Source organism: Esox lucius, chromosome 3, assembly GCF_011004845.1.
Source record: "Esox lucius isolate fEsoLuc1 chromosome 3, fEsoLuc1.pri, whole genome shotgun sequence".
Lineage (NCBI taxonomy): Eukaryota > Metazoa > Chordata > Actinopteri > Esociformes > Esocidae > Esox > Esox lucius.
This window is the reverse complement of record NC_047571.1, coordinates 26,266,140-26,290,569: the sequence shown is the minus strand read 5'-3', so window position 1 is coordinate 26,290,569 and position 24,430 is coordinate 26,266,140. Positions and strand designations below refer to the sequence as shown.

The 24,430-nt window shown below is 39.8% G+C and overlaps 1 protein-coding gene across 1 annotated transcript; it reads right to left on the bottom strand.

The window, feature by feature from the left end:
* Positions 1-12,966: 12,966 nt before the first annotated feature.
* Positions 12,967-15,903, bottom strand: mycb (MYC proto-oncogene, bHLH transcription factor b). Its single transcript, XM_010893082.2, has 3 exons — positions 15,475-15,903; positions 14,279-14,945; positions 12,967-13,904 (listed from the first exon to the last, which is right to left on the bottom strand). The coding sequence occupies exons 2-3, from the start codon at positions 14,934-14,936 to the stop codon at positions 13,339-13,341; spliced, it is 1,224 nt and encodes a 407-aa protein (XP_010891384.1). The 5' UTR covers positions 14,937-14,945; positions 15,475-15,903; the 3' UTR covers positions 12,967-13,338.
* Between the last annotated feature and the right edge of the window lie 8,527 nt (positions 15,904-24,430).

Below are 24,430 nucleotides of genomic sequence, written 5' to 3'. Positions count from 1 at the left end.
ATGGGGTCACGTGTGACTGGTCTGGCACTCGTCTGACAGACAGCCGGGGCAGAACGGGACGTCCAGCATACAAGGCTCAGAGGTAGGAGAGACGGGGATTCCCAGGGCGCCTCCTGTCACCGAGTCTGGGTCCTGTCCCAGGTGTCTGGGACAGCAGCAAGAAAACAGTATGGGTGCAGAAAGGGGGAGACTTCTTCACTCACACACACAAACATGAAACGGACACGGAGAGAAAAAGACAAAGGAGTGAACAGGCAGAGGAACAGGCAGAGTGAGCGATTTGGAAATGGAGAGGAAAATACAATTCATTGCAAGACAGGGGATTCTAACAGGTTGGGCTGTCCCCTCTTTGAAAGTGGAAACAGAGTGAAAAGGTGGTGGCCCCAGATGAAAGTGGTTTGAGAAAAGGCAAAGCAAATGGCTTTGGATATCAGAATGCCAGGACAGGGGTTTCAACTTCTAACCGGTGGGCCACCAACTATCAATCAACCAAGAAGTTCATAACATTTTAACAAATATATCATTTAGCAATTTATTTTCAGCGTAATCTTAGATGTTTTTAGTATTTTTTTCAATAGGTTTAGGTTTCAATATTGAGCAATATTTCAATTAACATATATATATATATATATATATATATATACACATATATATATATACATAGATCGGCTTGAGGCAGATCATGTTTGCCTCCTGTTACACCATCAGCTGCTTGACAGTGTCCCTTCTTTGGTCAGACTTGACAGAGGGTCAGAGGGATGGGGGGGGGGGGGGGGGGGGGGGGCGCTGCTCCCCTTGTGCCCCTGGTCCGGCCTATAGCCCACTTCATATGTTAGGGAGCTTTTTCATAAGGTTAATGCAACTTAGGCTTACTGTTTAAAAGTCATGTTTAAAAATGTCAGTGGTAGACCTTGGCTCAGAAAGGGATCACCATTTTTTCTTTTTAAGTCTGTGACCACTGCTCCTTGACACTAGCAGGGATTTCCAAAAAAACAACCAGATGAACTCACTGACAGAAAGGAAAATAAAGTAGCCAGTTCACTTTGTAACGAGTGCATGGGGGTGGAAGAGGATCTGCCCCTCTGATATTAGCACAGTGCCGGCATGTTTTCCACGAAAGACTCATGTTCTTAAATTCCAGTTCTGGCTCAATGTACCGCCCCTTGCTGCCAGCGTTAACCGCGGCTCACATGTGCGTGCACACAAACCCACACACACACACACACACACACACACACACACACACCAAGTAGGACGTGTTGCCTAAATAGACAGCACTTGGACCCTGTTTCTGTGTGGGTGGACAGCTGTGTAGTAACGCTTAGGCCAAACTGCCATGACAACACAGCCCGGTTAGTTCATACTGGATGACATCCAGACCAGGTTAACACAGTGCTGGGCAGCTGATAGTCTGTGTACATTAGCCACAACTCTGTGTTTGACTACACACTTGAGAAAGTCCCTAAATCTCACCTGTCAACCGGCTTGGTCAAATCTAAAGACATCGGTTGATATTATTTAGTGTTGTATCACAGCATTGTTGAGTACCTGGTTTATTAGCTTAACTTAAGTTCTGGAACATTTATTCCTGATATACTGATATATATCAGTTGGATGTCTACAGAACACGTAATCAGGACTTAGATGAGTGCAAAACACTTTCTACTAGTAAAAATGTTGCTTATGTTGTTGTTTGTATACAGTGTTTTAGGTGGAATTAACACCTCAGTTGGTAAAAACATTTCCTTGTTAGAATGAACTCTACAAATTCTCTGCATTGTCCATTATTAAGTGTTGGTGTATTTCCCTTACATATTGCTGAAAATCAATCAGCTTTCGATTGGTCAGAATATAAACCAGCTTCAGAACCAATGACCACAATCCCCTAACAAGGCTTGGCAGAACACGAAACGATCATTTTGAAAATATGGTAATTTTCCATTATTCATTTAGAGAGGATAATTATGGATTTTACTTTCAAAGATTGAAATCGGAGGGACAGAAGGTCCTGCTGTTCAATACATGCTGATGTGCTGAACTGCGCAGCCTGGATAAAATACTGTACCTGAGCATCATTGAAAATAAATGTGCCGCCCTGCCCACAGCGCACTGTCTATAGTGTCCTAAAAAGACAGGTAAAACAAATTCTCATAAAGGTTTATGTACACACATGTACACACACCCCAAAGCGAGACAAACGACATGTCACACCTCAATATATCCCAGCCCTGCCCCGGCAGCCTGGTTAAACACACACATTCAATGTGTAGACAAGGGTCACCAAATACGACCTCACCTCCTGAATCCCACCATGGAAAACCATCCAGCTTGATAAGACATACAGCCAATGTCACCTCAGTGATAAATCTTCCGGTGAAGTGAGCAGCAATGACTTAATATAAAGCCAGATAAAAATCTATACACTGGTAATATGGAATATATTACATATTTCCTGGTGTAGGCAATACAACTAAAACCCCAAAATTAGTATAAGAACAAGTGATAGAGAAGTGGGTATCCTAGTGAAATTATACAATAACCAATTCCCACGTTATGATGGAATTATTTATTTGATTTACACCCCCATTTCGAAAAACTTTGGAACGCAGTGTAAAGTAGTACCCGACAACATATCAAAGGTTGAAACTGAATTTTTTTATTGTTCCTTGTAAAGTATATGCCCACTTTGAATTTGATGCCTGCAACACATTTTAAAAAAGCTGGGACAGGGGCAACAATAGACTGGAAAAGTTGTAAAATACAAAAAAAGAACCTAGTGGAACATCTCACAATGATTTTAATTGGCAACAGGTCAGTAAAGTTATTGGTTATAAAAGAGCATTCCAGAGAGGATGAGACTTTCAAAAGTAAAAATGGGGAGGGGTTCAAAATAGTGCAACAATTTAAGAATAACGTTTCACAACTCAAAATTGCAAAGACTTTGGAGATCTCATCAACTATGGTAAATAATAGCATTAAAAGGTTCAGAGAATCTGGAGAAATCAAGGCTGACAACCAATATTGGATGGCTGTGATCTTCGGAACCATTTTTCACTGTATACACAAATGCAAGTTAAAACTCTGCCATGTAATGAAGAAACCAGATATAAACAAGATCCAGAAATGCCACTGGGTTCTCTGGGACCAAGCTCATTCAAACGATGCGAAGTGGAAAACGGTCCTGTGGTCTGACAAATAAAAATTTGACATTATTTTTGGGAATCATGGACACCAGGCTAAAAAGGAAATGGACCATCTGGCTTGTTATTAGCGATGGTACAGAGTGCATTTGGGCACATGGCATGAGTGACTTGCACAGCTGTGAAGGCACCATTAATGCTGAACAATATATACAGGTTTTGGAGCAACATATGCTGCCATCCAAACAATGTCAGGGAAGGCCTTGCTTATTTCAGCAAGACAATGCCAAAACACATTCTGCACATATTACAACAGCATGGCTCTGTAGTAAAAGAGTTTGGGTGCTAAACTGGTCTGCCTGCAGTCCATACATGTCATCCATTGGAAATATTTGTTGCATTGTGAAATTAAGACGACAAAGGAGACCCCGAACTGTTGAGCAACTAAAATCCTGTATCAAACAAGAATAGGAAAACATATAACTATCAAAACTAAACTACAGCAAATGGTCTCCTCAGTTCCCAAACACTTATAAAGTGTTGTTAAAGGTAGAGGAGACGCAACACAGTAATGAACATGACACCGTCCCAACTTTTTTGAAACATGTTGCTGCCATCAAATCCAAAATGGCCATGTATTTTTCAAAAAACAATAACATTTGTCTGGTTCAACATGTTGTCTTTGTCCTATTTTCAATTAAATATAGGGATTAAATGATTTGCACATCACTGCATTCTATTTTCATTTGCATTTTCCGCAGCATCCCAACTCATTTGGAAACAGGGTTGTATTCATTTCTTAAATTCCAGAGTCAATAATTGCTTGTTTATAATAGAAGATTAGCAAATTTCCCAGAAAGACAAATAACCATAAGACAAGTTTGAATAAAATGAATAAAAATAATTAGAAAGTTTAAATGTGCTCTTAAAATAAGCATATACATCATATTGAAAATATATTGGCCTAGTTAAAGATCAAATTGCCATTAAGGAAACAGTGGCCCTGTTCACCACAGGGTTTTGTTATTGTTATGGTTAAAACGTACAGTGGGGAGAACAAGTATTTGATACACTGCCAATTTTGCAGGTTTTCTTACTTACAAAGCATGTAGAGGTCTGTCATTTTTATCATAGGTACACTTCAACTGTGAGAAACGGAATCTAAAACAAAAATCCAGAAAATCACAATGTATAAATAATTAATTTGCATTTTATTGCATGACATAAGTATTTGATCACCTACCAACCAGTAAGAATTCCGGCTCTCACAGACCTGTGTGGGATGGGCTACAGGACAATAGGTAAGCAGCTTGGTGAGAAGGCAAAAACTGTTGGCGCAATTATTAGAAAATGGAAGAAGTTCAAGATGACAGTTTTTCTCCTTCGGTCTCGGGCTCCATGCATGATCTCACCTCGTGGGGCATCAATGATCATGAGGAAGGTGAGGGATCAGCCCAGAACTACACGGCAGGACCTGGTCAATGACCTGAAGAGAGCTGTGACCACAGTCTCAAAGAAAACCATTAGTAACACACTACTCCTTCGTAGTCGGGCACGCAAGGTCCCCCTGCTCAAGCCAGTGCATGTCCAGGCCTGTCTGAAGTTTGCCAATGACCATCGGGATGATCCAGAGGAGGAATGGGAGAAGGTCATGTGGTCTCATCATCATTTTCTTCCGCTTATCCGGGGCCGGGTCGCAGGGGCAGCAGTCTAAGCAGAGATGCCCAGACTTCCCTCTCCCCAGACACTTCCTCTAGCTCTTCCGGGGGGGGGACCGAGGCGTTCCCAGGCCAGTCGGGAGACACAGTATCCAGCGTGTCCTAGGTCTTCCCCGGGGTCTCCTCCCGGTGGGATGGGCCCGGAACACCTTCCCAGGAAGGCATTCCGGAAGCATCCAAAACAGATGCCCAAGCCACCTCAGCTGACCCCTTCGATGTGGAGGAGCAGCGGCTCTACTCTGAGCTCCTCCTGGGTGACCAAGCTTTTCACCCTATCTCTAAGGGATCGCCCAGCCACCCTGCGGAGAAAGCTCATTTCGGCCGCCTGTATCCGGGATCTTGTCCTTTCGGTCATGACCCAAAGCTCAATCTTCCTCGGAGAAGGTCATGTGGTCTGATGAGACAAAAATAGAGCTTTTTGGTTTAAACTCCACTCGCCGTGTTTGGAGGAGGAAGAAGGATGAGTACAACCCCAAGAACACCATCCCAACCGTGAAGCATGGAGGGGGAAACATCATTCTTTGGGGATGCTTTTCTGTAAACGGGACAGGACGACTGCACCGTATTGAGGGGAGGATGGATGGGGCCATGTATCACGAGATCTTGGCCAACAACCTCCTTCAGTAAGAGCATTGAAGATGGGTCGTGGCTGGGTCTTCCAGCATGACAACGACCCGAAACACACAGCCAGGGCAACTAAGGAGTGGCTCCGTAAGAAGCATCTCAAAGTCTTGGAGTGGCCTGGCCAGTCTCTAGACCTGAACCCAATAGAAAATCTTTGGAGGGAGCTGAAAGTCCGTATTGGCCAGCAACAGCATCGAAACCTGAAGGATCTGGAGAAGGTCTGTATGGAGGAGTGGGCCAAAATCCCTGCTGCAGTGTGTGCAAACCTGGTCATGAACTACAGGAAACGTATGATCTCTGTAATTGCAAACAAAGGTTTCTGTACCAAATATTAAGTTCTGCTTTTCTGATGTATCAAATACTTATGTCATGCAATAAAATCGGCAGTGTATCAAATACTTGTTCTCCCCACTGTAGGTGAGGAGTCACCAGCAGCCCCTCGGATTGCTGTGCATGATATGCCATCCTATGTGGCATAGAAAAGTGCCCATGGTGGAAACAACCATGTTCTCAGTTTCCTGTAAGTACTTTTTGGTTTTAATATCCCAAACAGACGTGGTACAGTAGTTCCACGAATAATTCAAGATATAACATTATTGACTATCAGCCAAATGTCACATCAAACCGTTTCTAGCATTGTATAAATTGCCCTTCAGTCATGAAGTTAGATTGGTGCTCCATCTAACATGGACAATCTGGCGGTAACACTGGGCTGTTAATCTACGGACCCATAAAAAAGATGGGAGAGGAGGACGAGGAACTGTCCCCATGGTTACAACCACCTTGTGCATCCTAAATCCCAAAGGCAATCGAATGACAGTGGCCACATCAAGACTCAGGGGACACTTACGGGGGTAGCACTCCCCATATAACATGACAGAGTGAAGACACCAAGCGAGCAGCGTGGACACCATGTCAGTCCAGGATCAGCCAATCAGGATTAACCAATCCAGGGATTCCCACAACAAAATCTGGCAGTGCCTGAAATCGCCAGCACCGAAGCAACCTGACTGAAACACGCCAAGTGAGAAGACATGTGCTCCCAACCTCTGGATATTTCAATGAATAAAAATCCAGTGCCTACTGTAAGTGTACTGAAAATGTAACAACAGCTGCCCTGTCGTGTACCCAATGACACTTTAATGGGAGGTAGCTGCCACAAAAGATCACTTGGTTTCTCTAGGGAGACTTAGCAATTAATTTGACCATTCGTTCTTCTCCAGCTTCATAATGAAATAATTTCAGAACTCAACCATATGGTAAAAATCGCAGTAGTCCTCTCTGTAGTCTTCATCTGACCACGTCACCTGCAGAGAGTCAGTGGCTCAGAATTGGCCTTTGCAATCTGGGTTAAAAAAAGAGCCATAGATTAAAATGTATGGCAATATTTATTTATGTAATATAGAGAAAATGTGCAGATTAAATTTCGCAATTTAAGAAGGTGCATTGAAATTAATGACAAAACATGGTTTCCTTTGCCATCTGTCATTACAATTAAATCCATTGTTCATTACAATAGTATAACTGTAATTAACTTGTAAAATATCAATGAAATAAAAAAAGTTAATTTGTTGTGAATTTTGGTAGTTTTGGCCGTGCAGCTCACTCATTCAATTTTATATTGAATGAGTGCCTTCTATTGACTTAAGAAACATTTTGTTGTATTTAGTATTTACTAATTTACTATTTAAAAAAACTTCTGAACCATTTAAATTCATCCAATGAAGACAAGTGTGTAGGTTACAGTGGCAGCCATTCATGTCTAAAACTTGAATACAAATAAGGTTCCACTTCCTTATTTCTCTCAATACTTTCCTCTTCCTATCACTTAGGTACATTTCAATCATTTTCTCATCTGTCCACAATACATTTTACCAGAATTCTGTATGCTAATGTTGATGCTTTTTAGGTCCTACGGTTTTGGGGGCTATAACTACTGTTTGTGCAGTCCAACATGCAATCCAACCTCAGTACTTTGTCGGGTAAAGTAAATTCCGGATGGTTCTGGCTGACCAATCCAAGCCTACCTCCTACAGTGTTCCTGGTCTGAGAGACTGTTTTCTATTTTATTTTGTATCAACTGCAGAGGTCTTTGGTTTACTAGGTATTTGCCATTGCTACTGTTTTTAGACTAATTGTGGATTGCCATGGCTTCCTGATTAATACATATTTGAGCTAGAAACAGTGCATTGTAAACTTCTAAATTGAGAAACAGTTTGTTTAAACATTCTACAACTGCAACTGCAATATGCTGACAATCACAGAACCAACACCATTATGTAAATGCACCATTCTAAAAGACAAAGGCAAATATAATTTATTATATTGTGAGAATAATTAAAAGCTATTAAAAAATATGCCCACCCATTTGTAGTTCAGTAAAACTAACAGTAACGCAACAGGGATGTACTAAAGTCAATGGTTTGTATCTAAATAATGAAGTCTTAGACATCCTTTTAATTTTAACTGCATTTACTGCCCGATTTGTTATAGACACCATAAAGTGAACATGCAACACACTTGTTAGTCAGTACATCTTTACCTTTAAGTTGTGGGTCTCCATGAGCTATCATACATAAAGGTATGAACGGGTAAGCTGTTATTCAACCTGACAACATGTGGGAAATATCAATAAAAAATAAACTCACGGTTTTCTCACTTTCTCTTTTATTCTTTGGGATATCATGATTATTATGACTTAATTCCTTATTCCTTTGTATTGATGGTTATTCTTCAACGGAAGAACAGTTGCTCTGTAAAAAATTTTTAAAATCAGGCTGGCCTACGCGGCTTGGTGAGACCCTGTCTTGGTTTCCATGTGTTTGAGTCGCACTAGCTGCGTGGAACAATGACGTCACGGTATACTACAGCTGGAAAGAGTGGCAGTGGTGAAGGCTTGCTCTACGTCAGTCGTTGCGTTTTCCCTGGTTCAATAAATCAATTTGATACAAATGTATCTGTATTCTAACGTAATCTACACCATGGAGGTTTCTTTAAACAATTGTGATTGGTTAGGGTACATGTAAACAATTGTAGCCCCCGATGTTTAATTTTTACACATGATATTTACAAAAATCTTGTTTCAATGTATACATGCGCCAACACGTTAAATGCGATATAACAGTTAATATTCAGTTATCCGAAGTTAATGATAACTAATACTCCGTTCTTCAGATTTAAGAGTATTACATTTCGCTGAAGGAATTCCATGTTATTGTACACCTTCAGTAAAACAGCTCAACTGATCACAGTTCGTCCTCTAGTGCTTTATTGCCATAACAGCCCATATGCCATATTGAACAGAGAGATGGCATTCCTTTCAAGTTTGAATTAATGCAAAGGTATTGCTAGGATGTAATTATGCTGTTAAATGCTGTTTGAAGTCATTTGCCAAGGCTGCAGAAAATAGTTGAAGACGCATTCCATGATGAAGGTAGCGCTGTTGAGTCAGATCGGGTGCCTGGTCATTGTGCACTATGTCCTGTATGTGTATGTCGTTTTTTACATGACTTTTTTACATTTTGTACATTTTATTAATCACGAAAATCCAGGCTGCAATTATATTTATAATATTTCGTGCCATCTCCACCTCTGTACAAATACATTTACATATTTATACACACTGGTGGTGCTTCATGGCCCAGACAAGCCTTTTTGTTCTTAATTTGCCATATTAGCAATGGCTTCCTTACTGCCACTCCATCTATCAAACCTGCAGCTCATCTTCTCACAGTTGAAGCCGAGCTTACTTTAACCAGTGTTAAGCTGTGCTTGAAGCTGCTGTCCTGTGAGCCGCCTATCATGCAAGCTGTTGACTCTCAGAAGCGTGTCTTCTGATTCTGTTGTCCCTCCAGTCAGAGTTTCCTCCAGTTTCCACATGCCTTTTGGTGGTGTAGGAAACTGTATTCACTCATACCTTGGCTTTCTTTGCAATTTCTCTAAAGGGAAAGACAATACAATATTAAGGGTCATAATGGTCTGTGTGTCCGTCTTTCTTTGTTAATAGCCTTTTTATCATTAAAATGATAGCAGTATACTACTTCCTGCAGTATATGCTGTCCATTGTAGTAACACAGTCTGTTTTCAACACTGTTTTATACAGACGGATTGTAAGAAATCAACAAAATTTGTAGGAATTGTTAGCATTACAAATACAAGGCTTCATTTACTTCCATTGCAAGTAATGTTAACCCATTACTTGTTTCCTGAAAAAGGCTTTTTTATAACTCTGAAATGTACATTATTCTTCAGTTTTTGGTAACCTGTACAATTTAACCTCTGGCAGTTTAGCCCTTACTTTTGTACCATTTCAGGTTATTCCGGTTATTCACTGGACCGGTAGTGCATATTAATTTTGTGGTCCATTCCATTTGTAAATATAAAATGAGGCTACAGCTCTGGGAAAGGAAAGAAAAAAGTGCAGTGGTCTCTTAATTATTTCTGGAGCTGTATATTTTGACCTCTGGAACGATTTCTGAGTCTGTCGCGCGGTAGCCTGGTAGTGCAGGTAGCTGTGCATTCCCTTACATGATACAACACCAAAGGCTGGATTCACATGATTGTGCCATATCACCAACTGACGAGCAGACACAATAGTATTACAGCATCAGCACAGACGGTGTGTGTGCCTGTCTGACAGAGATAGTGTGTCCACTGGGCCAACAACACATTCTTTCGATCAGTCCGTAGTCATATCTGAGCACGACTTGCCATGATACCAATAACCTCCACTGATTGTAATGTTGTACAACAGAGGTGACTCATACAACAGAGGTGACTCAGTAATAATGTTTTAAATGTGGGAAGCTGATCAAGGAGCAATCCCCCCCCAGTCCATTAAATTGTATTAATTATGACCTAAAAGGGAAAAAACCTCTCAGACCAGGAATTCTGCTCTTAGATGATAAATGAATGCAGGCCTTGGTGAGGCTAATGACCAGCTTCAAGGGTGTATCTTCGCAGACAGGGCACATACAAATATATGTACATAGATAGATATATATTATCTTTATTCGTACTGTGTTCATATTTTAGTTATTTACTAACTGTATCATTCCTGTTGTTATTGCATTGTTGTCGTGGAACTGGCAAGAATTGTTTAATAGTCCACAGTTTGTGTATCCTGTTCATATGAAAAATTCAAGTTAAAGCAAATAAAGGAGCCGGGGCGGTGGGGTGGAAAAGCGGCTTTTCTGACAGGCACAGAATAAAAGGGAACTACTGCATTCAGGCACCAACTGTCTGACAAGCGATGTAGTTCAATGGCTAAATTAGGGTTATAAAACACTCCACACCCAACTACAAACACACATACATATCAATAACATCTATATGCCCAACAGGGCAAAGGGTCCTAAGTATCAACCAGACATTCAGATGTGTGTGTGTGTGTGTGTGCGTGTGTGTGTAAAAAAGGTTCTTTCATTTGAGAGGTGGACAGCAATGGGGTAGAATTCCATGAGTTGGAATGCAGTGCCCGGGGCAAATGGACATGGCTCAGGAATGCTTTTGTCCTGAGCACACTGAGGTGTGATGTGAAAGCACCACTTCATTCAAAGCGAAACTTCGTTAGTGCACTGAACGGCAAAGGGCCTGCGGATCAAAAGTGGTAAAGGTATGCCAATGTATTGAAATGTAAGTAAATTCCACCCGTGTGTTGATGTAAGGATTTATGGACTGTTTTGTCTGAGTTATCCTAACCTCATTGCCTCAAGCAGCATAACAATTTACTATGGAATATAGAACCATTGAAATGCCTATGTCTGCACAAATGAACGAAATAATGCAGAACAAATGTGGTTTGTTAACCTATGTTATTCATGCTTGGTTGAGGTCTGTTTCTATTAATCACTTTCAGTGAACAGGCTCCTGTATGACTGTTTACACATTTCGGTGCTCAGTTAACCATAATCCAAGTCCAAAACATTGTGACACTTACAGATGAGCAAGGGGAGCCAGGGGCACGATAGTGACTCAGCCCTCAGCATTTGTCAGCCATTCCTGAGGTTTCTCGTGGCAGTCCGAGAAGTGGGACAAGCACCTGACGTCAGGATTAGTCATCCCACTGCCAGCTGGGGAGAGAGCAGACCAAGTGGGACCGGGAAAGGATTGAGCGGGAAGAGGAGGGGTGTCTACTGCCGGATACGATTTCCCTTTTAAACTGTCAAGTATGTACTTCCATTCAGAGTAGCCTAACGGGCAAAGTAAACGTGATTGCTATATGCAAATGTTTTTTGCTTGTGTCATTAGCAGCTGTCTTTATTTTTTTTTAATTACCGAGCAATATCACAATGAACATGAATTTGTGCATGAGGCAGACAGTGCGGTGTGTCTCCGGGTTCACAATCAGCTGCTAGACAGCGTCCCATCTTTGGTCAGTCTTGGCAGACGTCAGGGGGTCAGGGGGCCAGCAAGAACAGACCCACCGCTGCGGAAGGATGGCAGAGCCAGAGGGACTAGGTAATGAGTGAATGCTTGATTAGAGATCCCTTTAAAACTGTTAAGAATATAGATCTAGCTAATGTAGACTAACAAGCATGCAAATTGGGACAGATGTTAACGCTGCTATGCTTGTAATTGGTACTATTTATAGGACGAGGGAGCACACTTAAATTACATAATATCTTAGTTTACTACGATTAGGGCCGTCCATATTCCAATGACAGCCGACGCCCACACAGCCTATTGTCTCAAGCACATTGTTATTAATACCCTCAAACACCAAGTCAGGCGTTCAAAATAGGCTGTGAAGAGTTTGACCTGAGACACATCCAAACCATTAATACAGCATGATAACTCGTTCTAGCGAATCATTAAATAATGATGTGACAAATACAGAGGTTCAGCTGCGATGTACAATTAGGTTCCTAAACAAGAACCTTCGTGAGAGGTCAGGCTCCAGTTGGTAAGCCTAATTAGAGCAATAACTGATGGGAGAAGGCTGTGCATCTATTAAGCACAGGAATCAAGACATATAGGCTTATTTGAAGAGCAGCTACATTGCTGCTTAAGTGGCGGTATATTTCCACACTTGTACACCAGGGTCACTCAGTACACAATAGTACGATCAAAAAGAATGTGTCTTCATACAAACCTGATGACGCCAAGAGTTTTACAGAAACAAATCACCGCCTAAGCAGATTCAGTCCTGACCACGACTCAGTCGACACTAGCCAGTTCTGTAAATTCTTATCACAGAGGAAATGGGTGCACCCTGCATCAATCAGTAGAAATTGCATGAATGGCACTTGGAAAGCTTCCCTCCCCAATGACACCCCCACTCTGTCATGGACTACAGGGGGGCGTGGCCATGTCTGTGCATGCATTGGTCGGGCAGGTTAGCACGTACAGCTCATTTCACAACATGTAAAATGGACACATTACCTTTTCTATTAGGGTCAGAGTTACAAAGCACCAGCCAGATGAGAAATTTGAGTGTTGTAAGACTGAGTGACTACAAAGTTAATTGTAAGGTAGAACAAAAATCCAGTCAAATACATGATTTATATAATGTAATTGAGATCAGTACATCAGAAAGAGTTCAGAATTATGTACAAAACTTACAAAAACAAAGCATTAAGTTAAAGTTTACAAGTGTGGTTCAGCACATCATTGTATCAATACAAATAAAATAATTAAATACAAATTGATAACCTCCATGAAGCTCAAGTGAGGCAGGGAAAATGTTCAAAAAATAATAATCAATATCAGGATTCCAGTCAAGGTGTGTGGCCAACACCTGCAATATTTCAGTCATTTTTGCATTTGCATGCGACACCACAACTATACACAGCAAGTTCGTAAAGGCATAAAGATTGAGTCCTTCCTCTCATTCATTCATTCATTCATTCATTCATTCAAGCCTGCTGGGAGTTTCTCAGCTGCTCTAACCGCTGTTTCAACTTCTCCCTCTTTCCCCTCAACTGTTCTTTCAGTGACAACAGCTTCTGCTCATCTGACTGCATACTGTAAATGCACTCCGTTGCCTTTTTGAGTATGACCACTTTGGCTGCCTTCTCATTGTTCGCTACGTCCGGGATCTCGTCACGCAACGCAAAAAAGCTCAACTTGAGCTCGTTTCGTCTTTGCCGCTCCAACACATTGTGAGTCCTGCGTTTGTCGTTATCCTCAGAGTCCGAGGCCCTGGGACTTGAGCACTTGCGGTTGTTGCTGATTTGCTTCAACACCCTCCCACTGGTCTCAGACTTAATCCTCTTGACAGCGGGCTGCTCAGCCTTCGTCGACGGGTGAGCTGCGTAGTTGTGTTGGTGGATGTTGACGTGACACCGTTTCAGGACAAGGGGGCTGTGGTGAGTGTTTCCACTAGATGCGCCGGAGTCTGACCTCCTCACAGACTTCCTCTTTTCCACAGTCACCACGTCAATCTCCTCCTCCTCCTCCTCCTCCTCCTCCTCATCATCATCTGTGGCAAAGGAAATATGTTAAGAAACCAGTCAGTGAAACCATGCATTTCTTATCCATGTGGACTATAGCACAGTACTCTTGTTATGCGGCTTTGGCTTCCTGCTCCTCCCCAGCTGGGCATTTCAGTCTGAGGTGAAACACCCCCCCCAGGGGACAGAGGACTGCTCCTCTACAAGCAATTTGGCAAACACCATATGCTATTTAACCCATTGAACTCCAAAGTACTAAAACAATTTAAAAAAAAAAATAACTTGCCAGATGAAGGATTTAAGCATACTATCACACAGGCAGTAAGCTATTCAGACAGCTACAAAATTTAGTCAATCAACACATTAAATTAAGGTATTATCTACATGTGTCATTTCTACACACCTGAATCGCTATCGCTGCTGCAACTACTGCTGCTGCTGTTCGGTGGCGTGTCCAAAGGATAAGCCAAGGAAGCCGCTGTAGTAGTTTTGGTGGGTTTAGGGTTCTCGCCAAGCGGGCAAGGGAACACCACTGAAGGGTCAATGCATTCCGACGTAGAGGTGTTCAGGTCTTGCAGGTAATACACGTTAGGATTCGTGGAGTTTACTATACCGGATTCTCCTGTGGTACTCGAGCACTTCCTCGCTTGTAGTGTTGCTAATCTATCAGACACTACTTTCTCCAATTTCGCAACAGCCGAAAAACTGCTCCACATACAATCCTGAATAATAATAGACTTGATAAATGACTGGGAGTAGTAAGCGTCACAAATGAAACTCTGGTTAACCATATCGTCCCCGATTAATTCAGTGACCATTTCCAGCTGGTCTGCAGTTGAGGGGAAGAGACTTGATAAAGAGGGTCGCCGGCTGGGAGAAAGCGGTGGTGTCGGCAGCAGCTCGAATTTCTTCCATATATCCTCGCTTGGAGCAGGGGGTTGGAGCTGGCTTTGTGGCTGGTGATATAAATTCTCCTCCTCATTGTCGATGTAGAAATAGGGCTGGACAGAGTCGTAGTCGTAATCATAGTTTTTACTAGCCATATTTGAATTCAGCGGCATTGTGGCTGCCTGTAATAAGTGGCAGAGGGGAAAAAATACATTAGTACGCAATATGCTTCTGATTGTACCTTATGCGAATAGAATCTTGTGATTCCGCGTTAGAACAGCCAGTCTTAAACCCCCGATTAGTAAATACCTTATCTAAAGACAGAGGGCTTCCTTCCGCAATCGTTGAATTTTATATCACCCGGGTGTTGTTATAATAATAATAATAAATAATAATAGAACAATTACAGTTCTATAAACAACTTGTTTTATCATATATACATGCACCTATTCAAATAGTTTACCTAGACCCACTCAGTAAAGTAATAAAATGCACGCAAAAGCAGCTGTTAGAGAGAAGAAAAAAAAAAGCTTTTTCTATTACGCCAGTAAAATTACATTGCCAGCCCGACAGTTTAGGAAATCACACAGTAAGAGCATTTTAACATAGTTAGAGGTAGTTAAAGTAATGCTTAGAACGATTAACTAAGAACGACAAATACATGTACCATCACCAATTTAAAGACAAATACGTCAATAAATATATTCTTACCGTAACAGTGACACCCAAATAAGATCCGTTTTAGTTGAAAAAAGACTGGCAAAATCCTACTGCCGATGTCACGTGAAAATAATATTCCAAAGTGGGAGTAATCCACCGGTGTTGTATTCAACAATATGGTCTTTCCTATGATATTAATGCTGTGTTAGGCTTAGAGAGCATGTACTTCGTTCTGGCTGAAGTCATCAGACTGCTTGACTGCCATTTACTGCAAGATTACGAGCAGCTGCTCCCGCGGGTTTTAATACTACGTTTTTTTTTCCCTCAACGTGCTCTTTCCCGCCAAATGTACATTGCGCACTAACGCAAACACTAAATACATTAACTCTTTTTTTCAAAATTACGTCTTAATGTGATCAAGTACAAAGGTGTCCTTAATGTAACATAAAAGAGAAAAACGTTCAATGCAGAGGAACCTAATTCTGTAGAACTACTTTTTTTAGCGTAGGTTTGTATCTATATATAGGGTTAGTTCGGCGATGGGCGTGGCCATAGTAATAACATTGCTTCCAAACTGGATAGTAGTAGTAAATGATGCAGTGAATGTTCCGGGAATATAGCTGTTTCGGATTAACCACTTTTGTACAGACTTTTATCCATTGTATATACATTGTATGAAATACATGTCACTGATTGCAGTTAGTGTTCATTTCAATATTTAAGATGAATAAGGGTTTTAGTACACTTTAAAGGAGTTTTGACAGCATTCAAACATAAGATTAAAAAGAAAAGTATCAGTGAATAACCTTGTTTATGAACGAAACGACGTAAGTATGTGTCAGCTGGCTCAAATAAGGGTATTATAGTACACTGCTATTTATTATTAACAAAACATCACACGTGGCGTCACTCTGAAAAACTAGGATGTAGTAGCGTACAGAAGCCGGTGGTAAAATGTCAATGACGAGCACGTGCAATGTCAACGACACGCCTTACTACGGGCGCAGCTGCAAGCAATTGAAATGTGAGGACGGCAATAATACATTATCGAACAAAAATTTACATCGTAACGTCCTTGGCTGGATTCAAATATAAATGTGTAAGAAACACTAACATTAATAAAAAAGATGTCACACAACATTAGGCTATATATTAGTATGTATACGCCGAAATCTGTTGCTGTAGCAACGTAAATAATGGTTGTTGTTTTTTGTTCTACATTTTAAGTTACATTGTAAGTAAAATGTGAAGTAATGCAAATTTCTGTGGAAAACTGTTTCAACGGGGAATGTTGCTGAACCGATAAGCCGGTATTTGCAATCCTGCGGTGTGCCCACGCCTAGTAAACAGCGCAGACTGGACTATTGGGCAGTTGCTCCCTCTGCTGGGGGAACCTCATTTCCACTGCCACTTCGCAACTTAGTTCTCCTTCATTCGAGACCGTGGTACTAAACAGTGGTTCCCAACCAGCGGTATTAGGACTCCTGGAGGTACTTGGCCTATCCACAGGGGGTGCCTGAGAACACTAAAAATGAACATGTGGGGGGTACTTCAGGGGTCCTCTGGGCACTGCAAAATTCTGTTTGTGGTAGGCTACAGTAACTGAAATAGGTTCTGTCCATAAAGAATAATGCTAAATATCTCTATTTGCTATGTGCATAATTGGAACATTATTCGATCTACAATATTTATTTTGCAATCATTTATTTCTTGTCTAACCTTGTAGTCATGACAGATACTATTCACATTTTTGGCAATTTCAATGTTCATATGGAAAAGTCCAATGATCCTCTTAAAAATCTTTGAAGCCACCTTATACAGAGGGGAGAACAAGTATTTGATACACGGACGATTTTGCAGGTTTTCCTACTTACAAAGCATGTAGAGGTCTGTCATTTTTATCATAGGTACACTTCAACTGTGAGAGACGGAATCTAAAAATCCAGAAAATCACATTGTATGATTTTTAAATAATTAATTTGCATTTTATGTAATTTTAGGTAATCGTCTACAGTTCCTATAAATGCATCTTTGCTTTATTCAGGTTTCATATTTCATGTTCATTGCCCCCAATGAAAGGCAAACTATGTTCTACTATATGCACATATTCAGGATAGGTGGACCTCTGCTAGTATATGTTTCGGATACTATTTGCTATGTACCCACCATTGGAACCATAGCAAACAATTTGCATATATCATTTTGAGCTCTTTATTGTTACATATGTTATATTTACTTAAAAAAGACATCTCACATGTAAATATGTTTTTAGAATAAGGTGTCGCCCAAAACTTTTTATTCACAAAGTATTGAATTGCAGGAAGATTGTGAAATAAATTAGTGAAATATTACTCAGTTGATGGAACACAGCTGAAAGTACCAGATCCATATTCTCTCATACATGAGTGCCAGTGGTCTGAAAGGATTTTGGTATCCGAAACATATACTAGCAGAGGTCCACCTATCCTGAATATATGCATATAGTAGAACATAGTTTGCCTTTCATTGGGGGCAATGAACATATGAAACCTGAATAAAGCAAAGATGCATTTATAGGAACTGTAGACGATTACCTAAAATTACATAAAATGCAAATTAATTATTTAAAAATCATACAATGTGATTTTCTGGATTTTTGTTTTAGATTCCGTCTCTCACAGTTGAAGTGTACCTATGATAAAAATGACAGACTTCTACATTCTTTATAAGTAGGAAAACCTGCAAAATCGTCCGTGTATCAAATACTTGTTCTCCCCACTGTATAAGGTGGCTTCAAAGATTTTTCAAGAGGATCATTGGACTTTTCCATATGAACATTGAAATTGCCAAAAATGTGAATAGTATCTGTCATGACTACAAGGTTAGACAAGAAATAAATGATTGCAAAATAAATATTGTAGATCGAATAATTTTCCCCATAATCCTGGAATATTGGATCACAGTCTTATTACATTTACCGTTAAAACAAAAACCCACTTGCACAACAAACAATGAGAAATCTGCAAATGATCTAATCAAGTATCTAAACACTGTGAAATAGCTTAGATATGGTTGCACAACTAAAAATAACAGATATATGCAACAAAAAACTCTCTCCCTGGTACACAGACAATACGAGAGAACTCAAGCAAGCCTCCAGAAAATTGGAGCGAAAGTGGCGCTCCACCGAGTCGGAAGTATTTAGACTAGCCTGGATAGACAGTACACTACAATACCAAAGAGCACCCACATCAGCTTGATCAGCTTATTTCTCCAACCTGATTGAGGTTAACAAAAACAATCCAAAATGTATCTTTGATACAGTTGCAAAGTTAACAAGAAAGCAATGCTCAACAAGTGAAGTGGGTCTTCACTTCAGCAGTAATGAATACATGAACTTCTTTGATAAAGAAATCACCATCAGAAAACAAATAACTAACTCCTCCTTAAATAGGTATAGTCCTCAAAATCTCAGTTGTCCTGAGAATGACCAGAGCATCTCTGACCTGGTATAAACTTGAATTTTTTGACCCTGTATCGCTCAACACATTCACTAAATTAGTAATGAGTTCTAAACCCACAAATTGTTAACTAGACCCGATTCCAGCAAAACTACTTAAGAAGCTACTTCCTGTGATAGGTCAGCCAATGTTGAACATAATGGCCACAGACAAAGGTTTCACATCTGTTCTATTGCTTCTTTATCTCAGTGCTGCCTTTGACACTATTGATCACTCCGTTCTCTTAGAGAGACCGGAAACCCATATTGGGCACGATCTAGCCTGGTTTAAATCTTAATTATGTGAAAGATATCAGTTTGTGTGTGTTGATGGGATGTCCTCTGACAAATCAAAGGTATGTTTTGGTATTCCTCAAGGCTCGGTTTCCAGCCCATTATTGTTTTCAGTATATATGCTGCCTCTGGGTGATGTCACCCGGAATCACAAGGTACATTTTCACTGTTATTCTGATGACACACTGTTGTATATTTCGATGAACGATGGAGAAGCCCCAAAATTAGCTACTTTGGAAGCATGCGTTTCAGATTTTAGGAAGTGGATGGAAAACCTCTTGCTTTTAAACTCAGGAAAAACAGAAATGCTCGTTTTAGGACCCAAGAAAAATAGTTTGACTGGCAAATCTCACTGTGAACCTTGACAGTTGTATGGTCGTATCCCAAAAAACTTTTTATTAAAAGCTCTTGCAGAAAAACTTATCTATGCTTTTGTTACTTCTAGATTAGATTACAGCAATGCTCATCTCTCCGGTTACCCTGATAAATCAATAAATAAACTTGAATTAGTGCTGAACACAGCTGCCAGCTTCCTAACTAGAACTAAAAATGTGGACACATTACTCCAGTACTAGCCTCTTTACACTGGGTGCCTGTAGGTCTAGGGCTGATTTTAAGGTTTTATTGTTAACCCATAAAGCAATCCTTGGACTTGCTCTTATCTCGTTGAAATTATCCAGCCATACATAACTACACGTAACCTAAGATCGTAAGACACAGGCCATCTAATCGTACCTAGGATTTCTAAATAAACAGCCTGAGGCAGGGCTTTCTCTCATAGAGCTCCATTACTGTGGAATTATCTGACAATTAAGGTTAGAAATGAAGATTCAGTGCAAACTTTCAAGTTTCTACTAAAGACTCATCCGTTCAGCATAGTCTATGATTAAGTGCAGACTGGCTAACGGGTTTGAAGGTGAACAGAAAGGATGGATACTGTCCACCCTTGCTGTCTTGCCAGGTGGGCCCTCATCGCCACTGGGATGCCCTCTCTCCAAAGCCATTCAGGGGCGGAGTCAGTGGCTTGTTGTTTCCTCTCCGTTGCACCCATTGTGCAATTGGGGTGAATTCTGCTGGCAATACTCGGCCCTCATTTCAGGGTGGTTACGGTTGGTGGGTGTCCCTTTGGTTGATGCTTGGCAATGTGGGTGGATTGATTTCCTGCCTGTTGGGCCCTGTCCGGGACCTCCCCCGAATAGGGCCACAGTGTCACTGGACCTCCCTGTCTCAGTCCCAAGGCTTCATGCTGCTATATTATTGTGCCAGGGGAGTAGGGTCAGTTCACCATCTCCACTGTAAGTCCTTGTAGATCTAAGGAATACACTCTCTATATGTTCCTTGTCCTCTGCTCTGTTTAAATGGAGGACATAAGGTCTTGGCCCACACCTCCCGGGTACCAGGCTCAAAAGACTTATTGCTGCCCCTGTCTAAAGTCCTCCTGGTTGTGTTGCAGATCAAGATGATACTTGATGATTCCAGCTGCCAGTCTGCTCTGCTAACCCCTCACAGATTTATAGGTATCAATAGGACCTGAGATCCTCAGATAGATATTTTGAAAATCAAATCACACAAAGCTTCTAATCTTTATGAAAGGCTCGACCCTCCCAAGTTACACTCTAGTGATTATCTAATAATTTGCACCTTTTATGATGCACCTGATTCTGATTTTACCAATTGGGTGATGTTGAAAGTTATGGTGTACTGACCTTTTCTGCATTTTTGATAATTTTAATTGCATAAGAGGTTTCAATGTGAATTGTTTTGTGTAATTTATTAAATTGGTTTCTGTTTATCAATGAATGTGGTTGTAATTTGCTGAATAATTCATCTATCCAAATATGGATCCATTTGTCAAAATATCTTTAAAAAATTGTGTGAGTGTACACGCTTTTTCACTTGACTTCCTATAAAAGGAAAATATAATAACTGATTTGCCTTACTCCTTGGTAGTAAAATGCTCAGTTATGATTAAGCACTTTTGAGTTAAACATCTGAAATGTTTTTGTCTGTTGAATATAAATAAACAATAAACAAGCACTGAGAGGTTATGAAATATGAAACTCTGAATCATGGCATGCAAGGCTAGGATTTATTCACTCTTACCCATAAGTCTTCACACAATGTCATTAGGCTACTTAAAATATTCCGTGACACTTCATTTTGAGAGTCCCAAAAGTGTTTTTGTAGATGCTCTTAAGAGATATTACTTCAACTTCGTTAAACTTTGTTTATGAATTTACTTTAAGCAGTTTATGAATTTACTTTCTTCTCCAATTTGAATTATTATAAATCTGGTTTATTGTCAATAATCTAATTATCCCTTATCCTTACCTGTCCTCATAAAATTGGAGTGGATTGACATCATAATACTGCTAGCCACATAAGCTAGTTAATGTTACTTCCTTGGTTGATAAGAAAACCAGATAATTATTTTGCAATAGACAAACAAACACTCCCACAAGTGCACAGCGAACAGCAAAATAATGCAAAACGCCTAGTGGAAATGGCCCCTAACCATGGCGAGGTGTGATTTGTCCACTAGAAGTCCGGACTCTAAACTGACCGGCCTGCAGTCCAGACCTGTCACCCATTGAAAACATTTGTTGCATTATGAAACACAAAATACAACAAAGGAGATCCCGAACCATTGAGCAGCAGAAATCCTATATCAAGCAAAAATGGGAAAACATTTCACTTTCAAAACTACAGTACAGCAATTGGTCTCCTCTGTTCCCAGATGCTTACAGAGTATTGTTAAAAGAACAGGTGTTAAAATTCAAAATGGTCATGTCTCAGTTTCAGCATTTAATATGTTGTCTTTGTACTATTTTCAAATAAATATATGGATAAATGATTTGCACATCATTGCATTCTGTTTTTATTAGCATTTTACGCAGCATCCCGTTTTATTTTTGGAAATGGGGTTATACAAAACAGATCTGGCGCAGCTGATGGACAGCTAACTGAATGACGTATGTAACAAACTGCTAATGTTTATTACATATAAGTAGAGGCCAACTGGCCTCTACTTATAATTAAACATCCTGTTAATGCCAAAAAGGAACTATTAGTAACTTAACAATGCCTCAAAATGTTAGTTATTATTAAAACTGCAGCTGTCCCTGTTGTCCACAAGATGGCTGAATTGGACAATAATACATTTGTCTATCAATATTTGGGTAATCTGTTTCCAGAATAAGAATCTCTTTCCAGACTGGAAAGCAAAGAGCAAGGTCTCTCTCTAACAGGTTTTGTCTTGGAAACAGATCTGTATTAGTTGAAGGTAACTTTTGCTAGAGTGCTCTCTAAGATATTTTATGCAGATTCATGTTGGAAAGAATTTCCATTTTAAAGGTGATTTAAAGAGATTAGGCCTGTGTCACAATTTATGTTATAGAAATGTACTGAATGTTACTGAAACAAATAACAATAATAATTTTCTTTAAATGATAGGTGAGCTGCCTGGCATTTGTCTAGCAGTCTGCAGCTGTATCAGCACTCTCTTACCTAAATCTTAACAGTACCCGATTAACATACAAAATACACAGTTACAAATGTGTGGAATCACAGAAAACAGTCACTTTAATGGTAGAACCTTGGCACGTTTTGGTAATGTGTGTATGTTTCTTGGTTGCTGAGGGAAATGAGTGTGGTAGAGTAGAAGTTTACAGACTAATATTCAAATAAACTGTTCCCACATTCCCTTACAAGATAACATTTTAAATAGTTTAAGAACCTTATTACACTATACAAAATAAATTAGAAAGTCATGGGATGGTCTGTGGATACTCTGCCAAATTGGGCAACTTTGATTGGAAAATTATGAGACGTATTTCATTACTGTAAAGATGAGAAGTGAAAGTATTTAGGTCATTCCAAAATGTTAACGATACCTTAAATGTTAGCCTGTAATTATTGACACAAACAATATACATTAAGTGTCAGGAATTGTGTTGAACATTTACATGTTTCCTTAACACATTCACTTCATTACATTTAATCCAGACTACACATTCAGACAAGGGTAAAATGGTATTAATTAATTAAGTCCGTCAATTCATTTTTTTCTTTATTTTCCACCCTCCAAGTGTTTCAAAACAAATAAAAAAACATTTAGAAAATGTACAGTAACTATTTACAGTAACTATGAATCTCGAGAATTCTGAATTTTCCAAAGACAATGTTTGTGCTTGCTATAAGCAAAATGTATAAAACCTTAAAAAGGTGTAGCAAATATTGTACAGAGTGAAAAAGGTCAAAAGGTTGGAACTGCCCTTACAAATGTACAGAATGTTTGGCATAAATGACTCATCCATTTTTGGGGGTGAACTTTTAGCCACTGTTGCTAAGAAAAGTGTAATGAATTTCATTTTAGTGCTTACAACAAGCACATAAAAAATAACAACATTCTAGGCCTGTGGAGTGAGAGAAGCGAAGTTTCTGGGGCTTTGATTAAAGTTTTTTTAGGCCCTCCAATCTTACAGCAAATTAAGAAAAATGTGCTGATAGCAGATATGAGGGAAATTAAAATGAACATTTGATCATACTTAGAAAATGTATATGTGTTAAAAAAACATGTATTTATTAATTGCCCACCATATTTATTCTCCATTGAAAAGACCGAGATGAGTGTTCCATTTTGACACTAGGCAATTGGAGACATTCTCAAAATTTTTATTTTCTGGAAATTACTTTGTAATATAATTGTAATGTTTAAAAAAAAAAAAAGTATAATTCTAAATTACACCACATTGCTAAATATGTTCTAAAATAATGAGAATATGTCTCCTTGTAATATTATTTACCTCAAACCTTAGTGTATCTCATTAAGTCACCATTATTCCTCTGGGGACAGGTGTAACTACATCTGACATGTTCATGGTAATGACGTAATACCCATTAAACCCATTGTTAAACCATTCTACGGCCTATAGTTTGTTGAACCTTGACTAACACAAAAGCATTTTTTTGTTTTGTTATGATCAGTTGTTATTAAGCAATAAGGCATGAGGGGGTGTGTTATATGGCCAAGATTCCACAGTTAATAGCTCTTTTTAGGCATGATGCATGGTGGAGTGCCTGGAAACAGTGCTTAGCCGAGGTATATTGGCAATACCACAATCCCATGAGATGCCTTACTGCATAAATAAAGTAGACCCACTGTTCTGCAAGTGTATGTCTTGTTCACAGAACATGTGTGGAGGTTAATGGGCTGGCATTGAAACCTGAATCTTA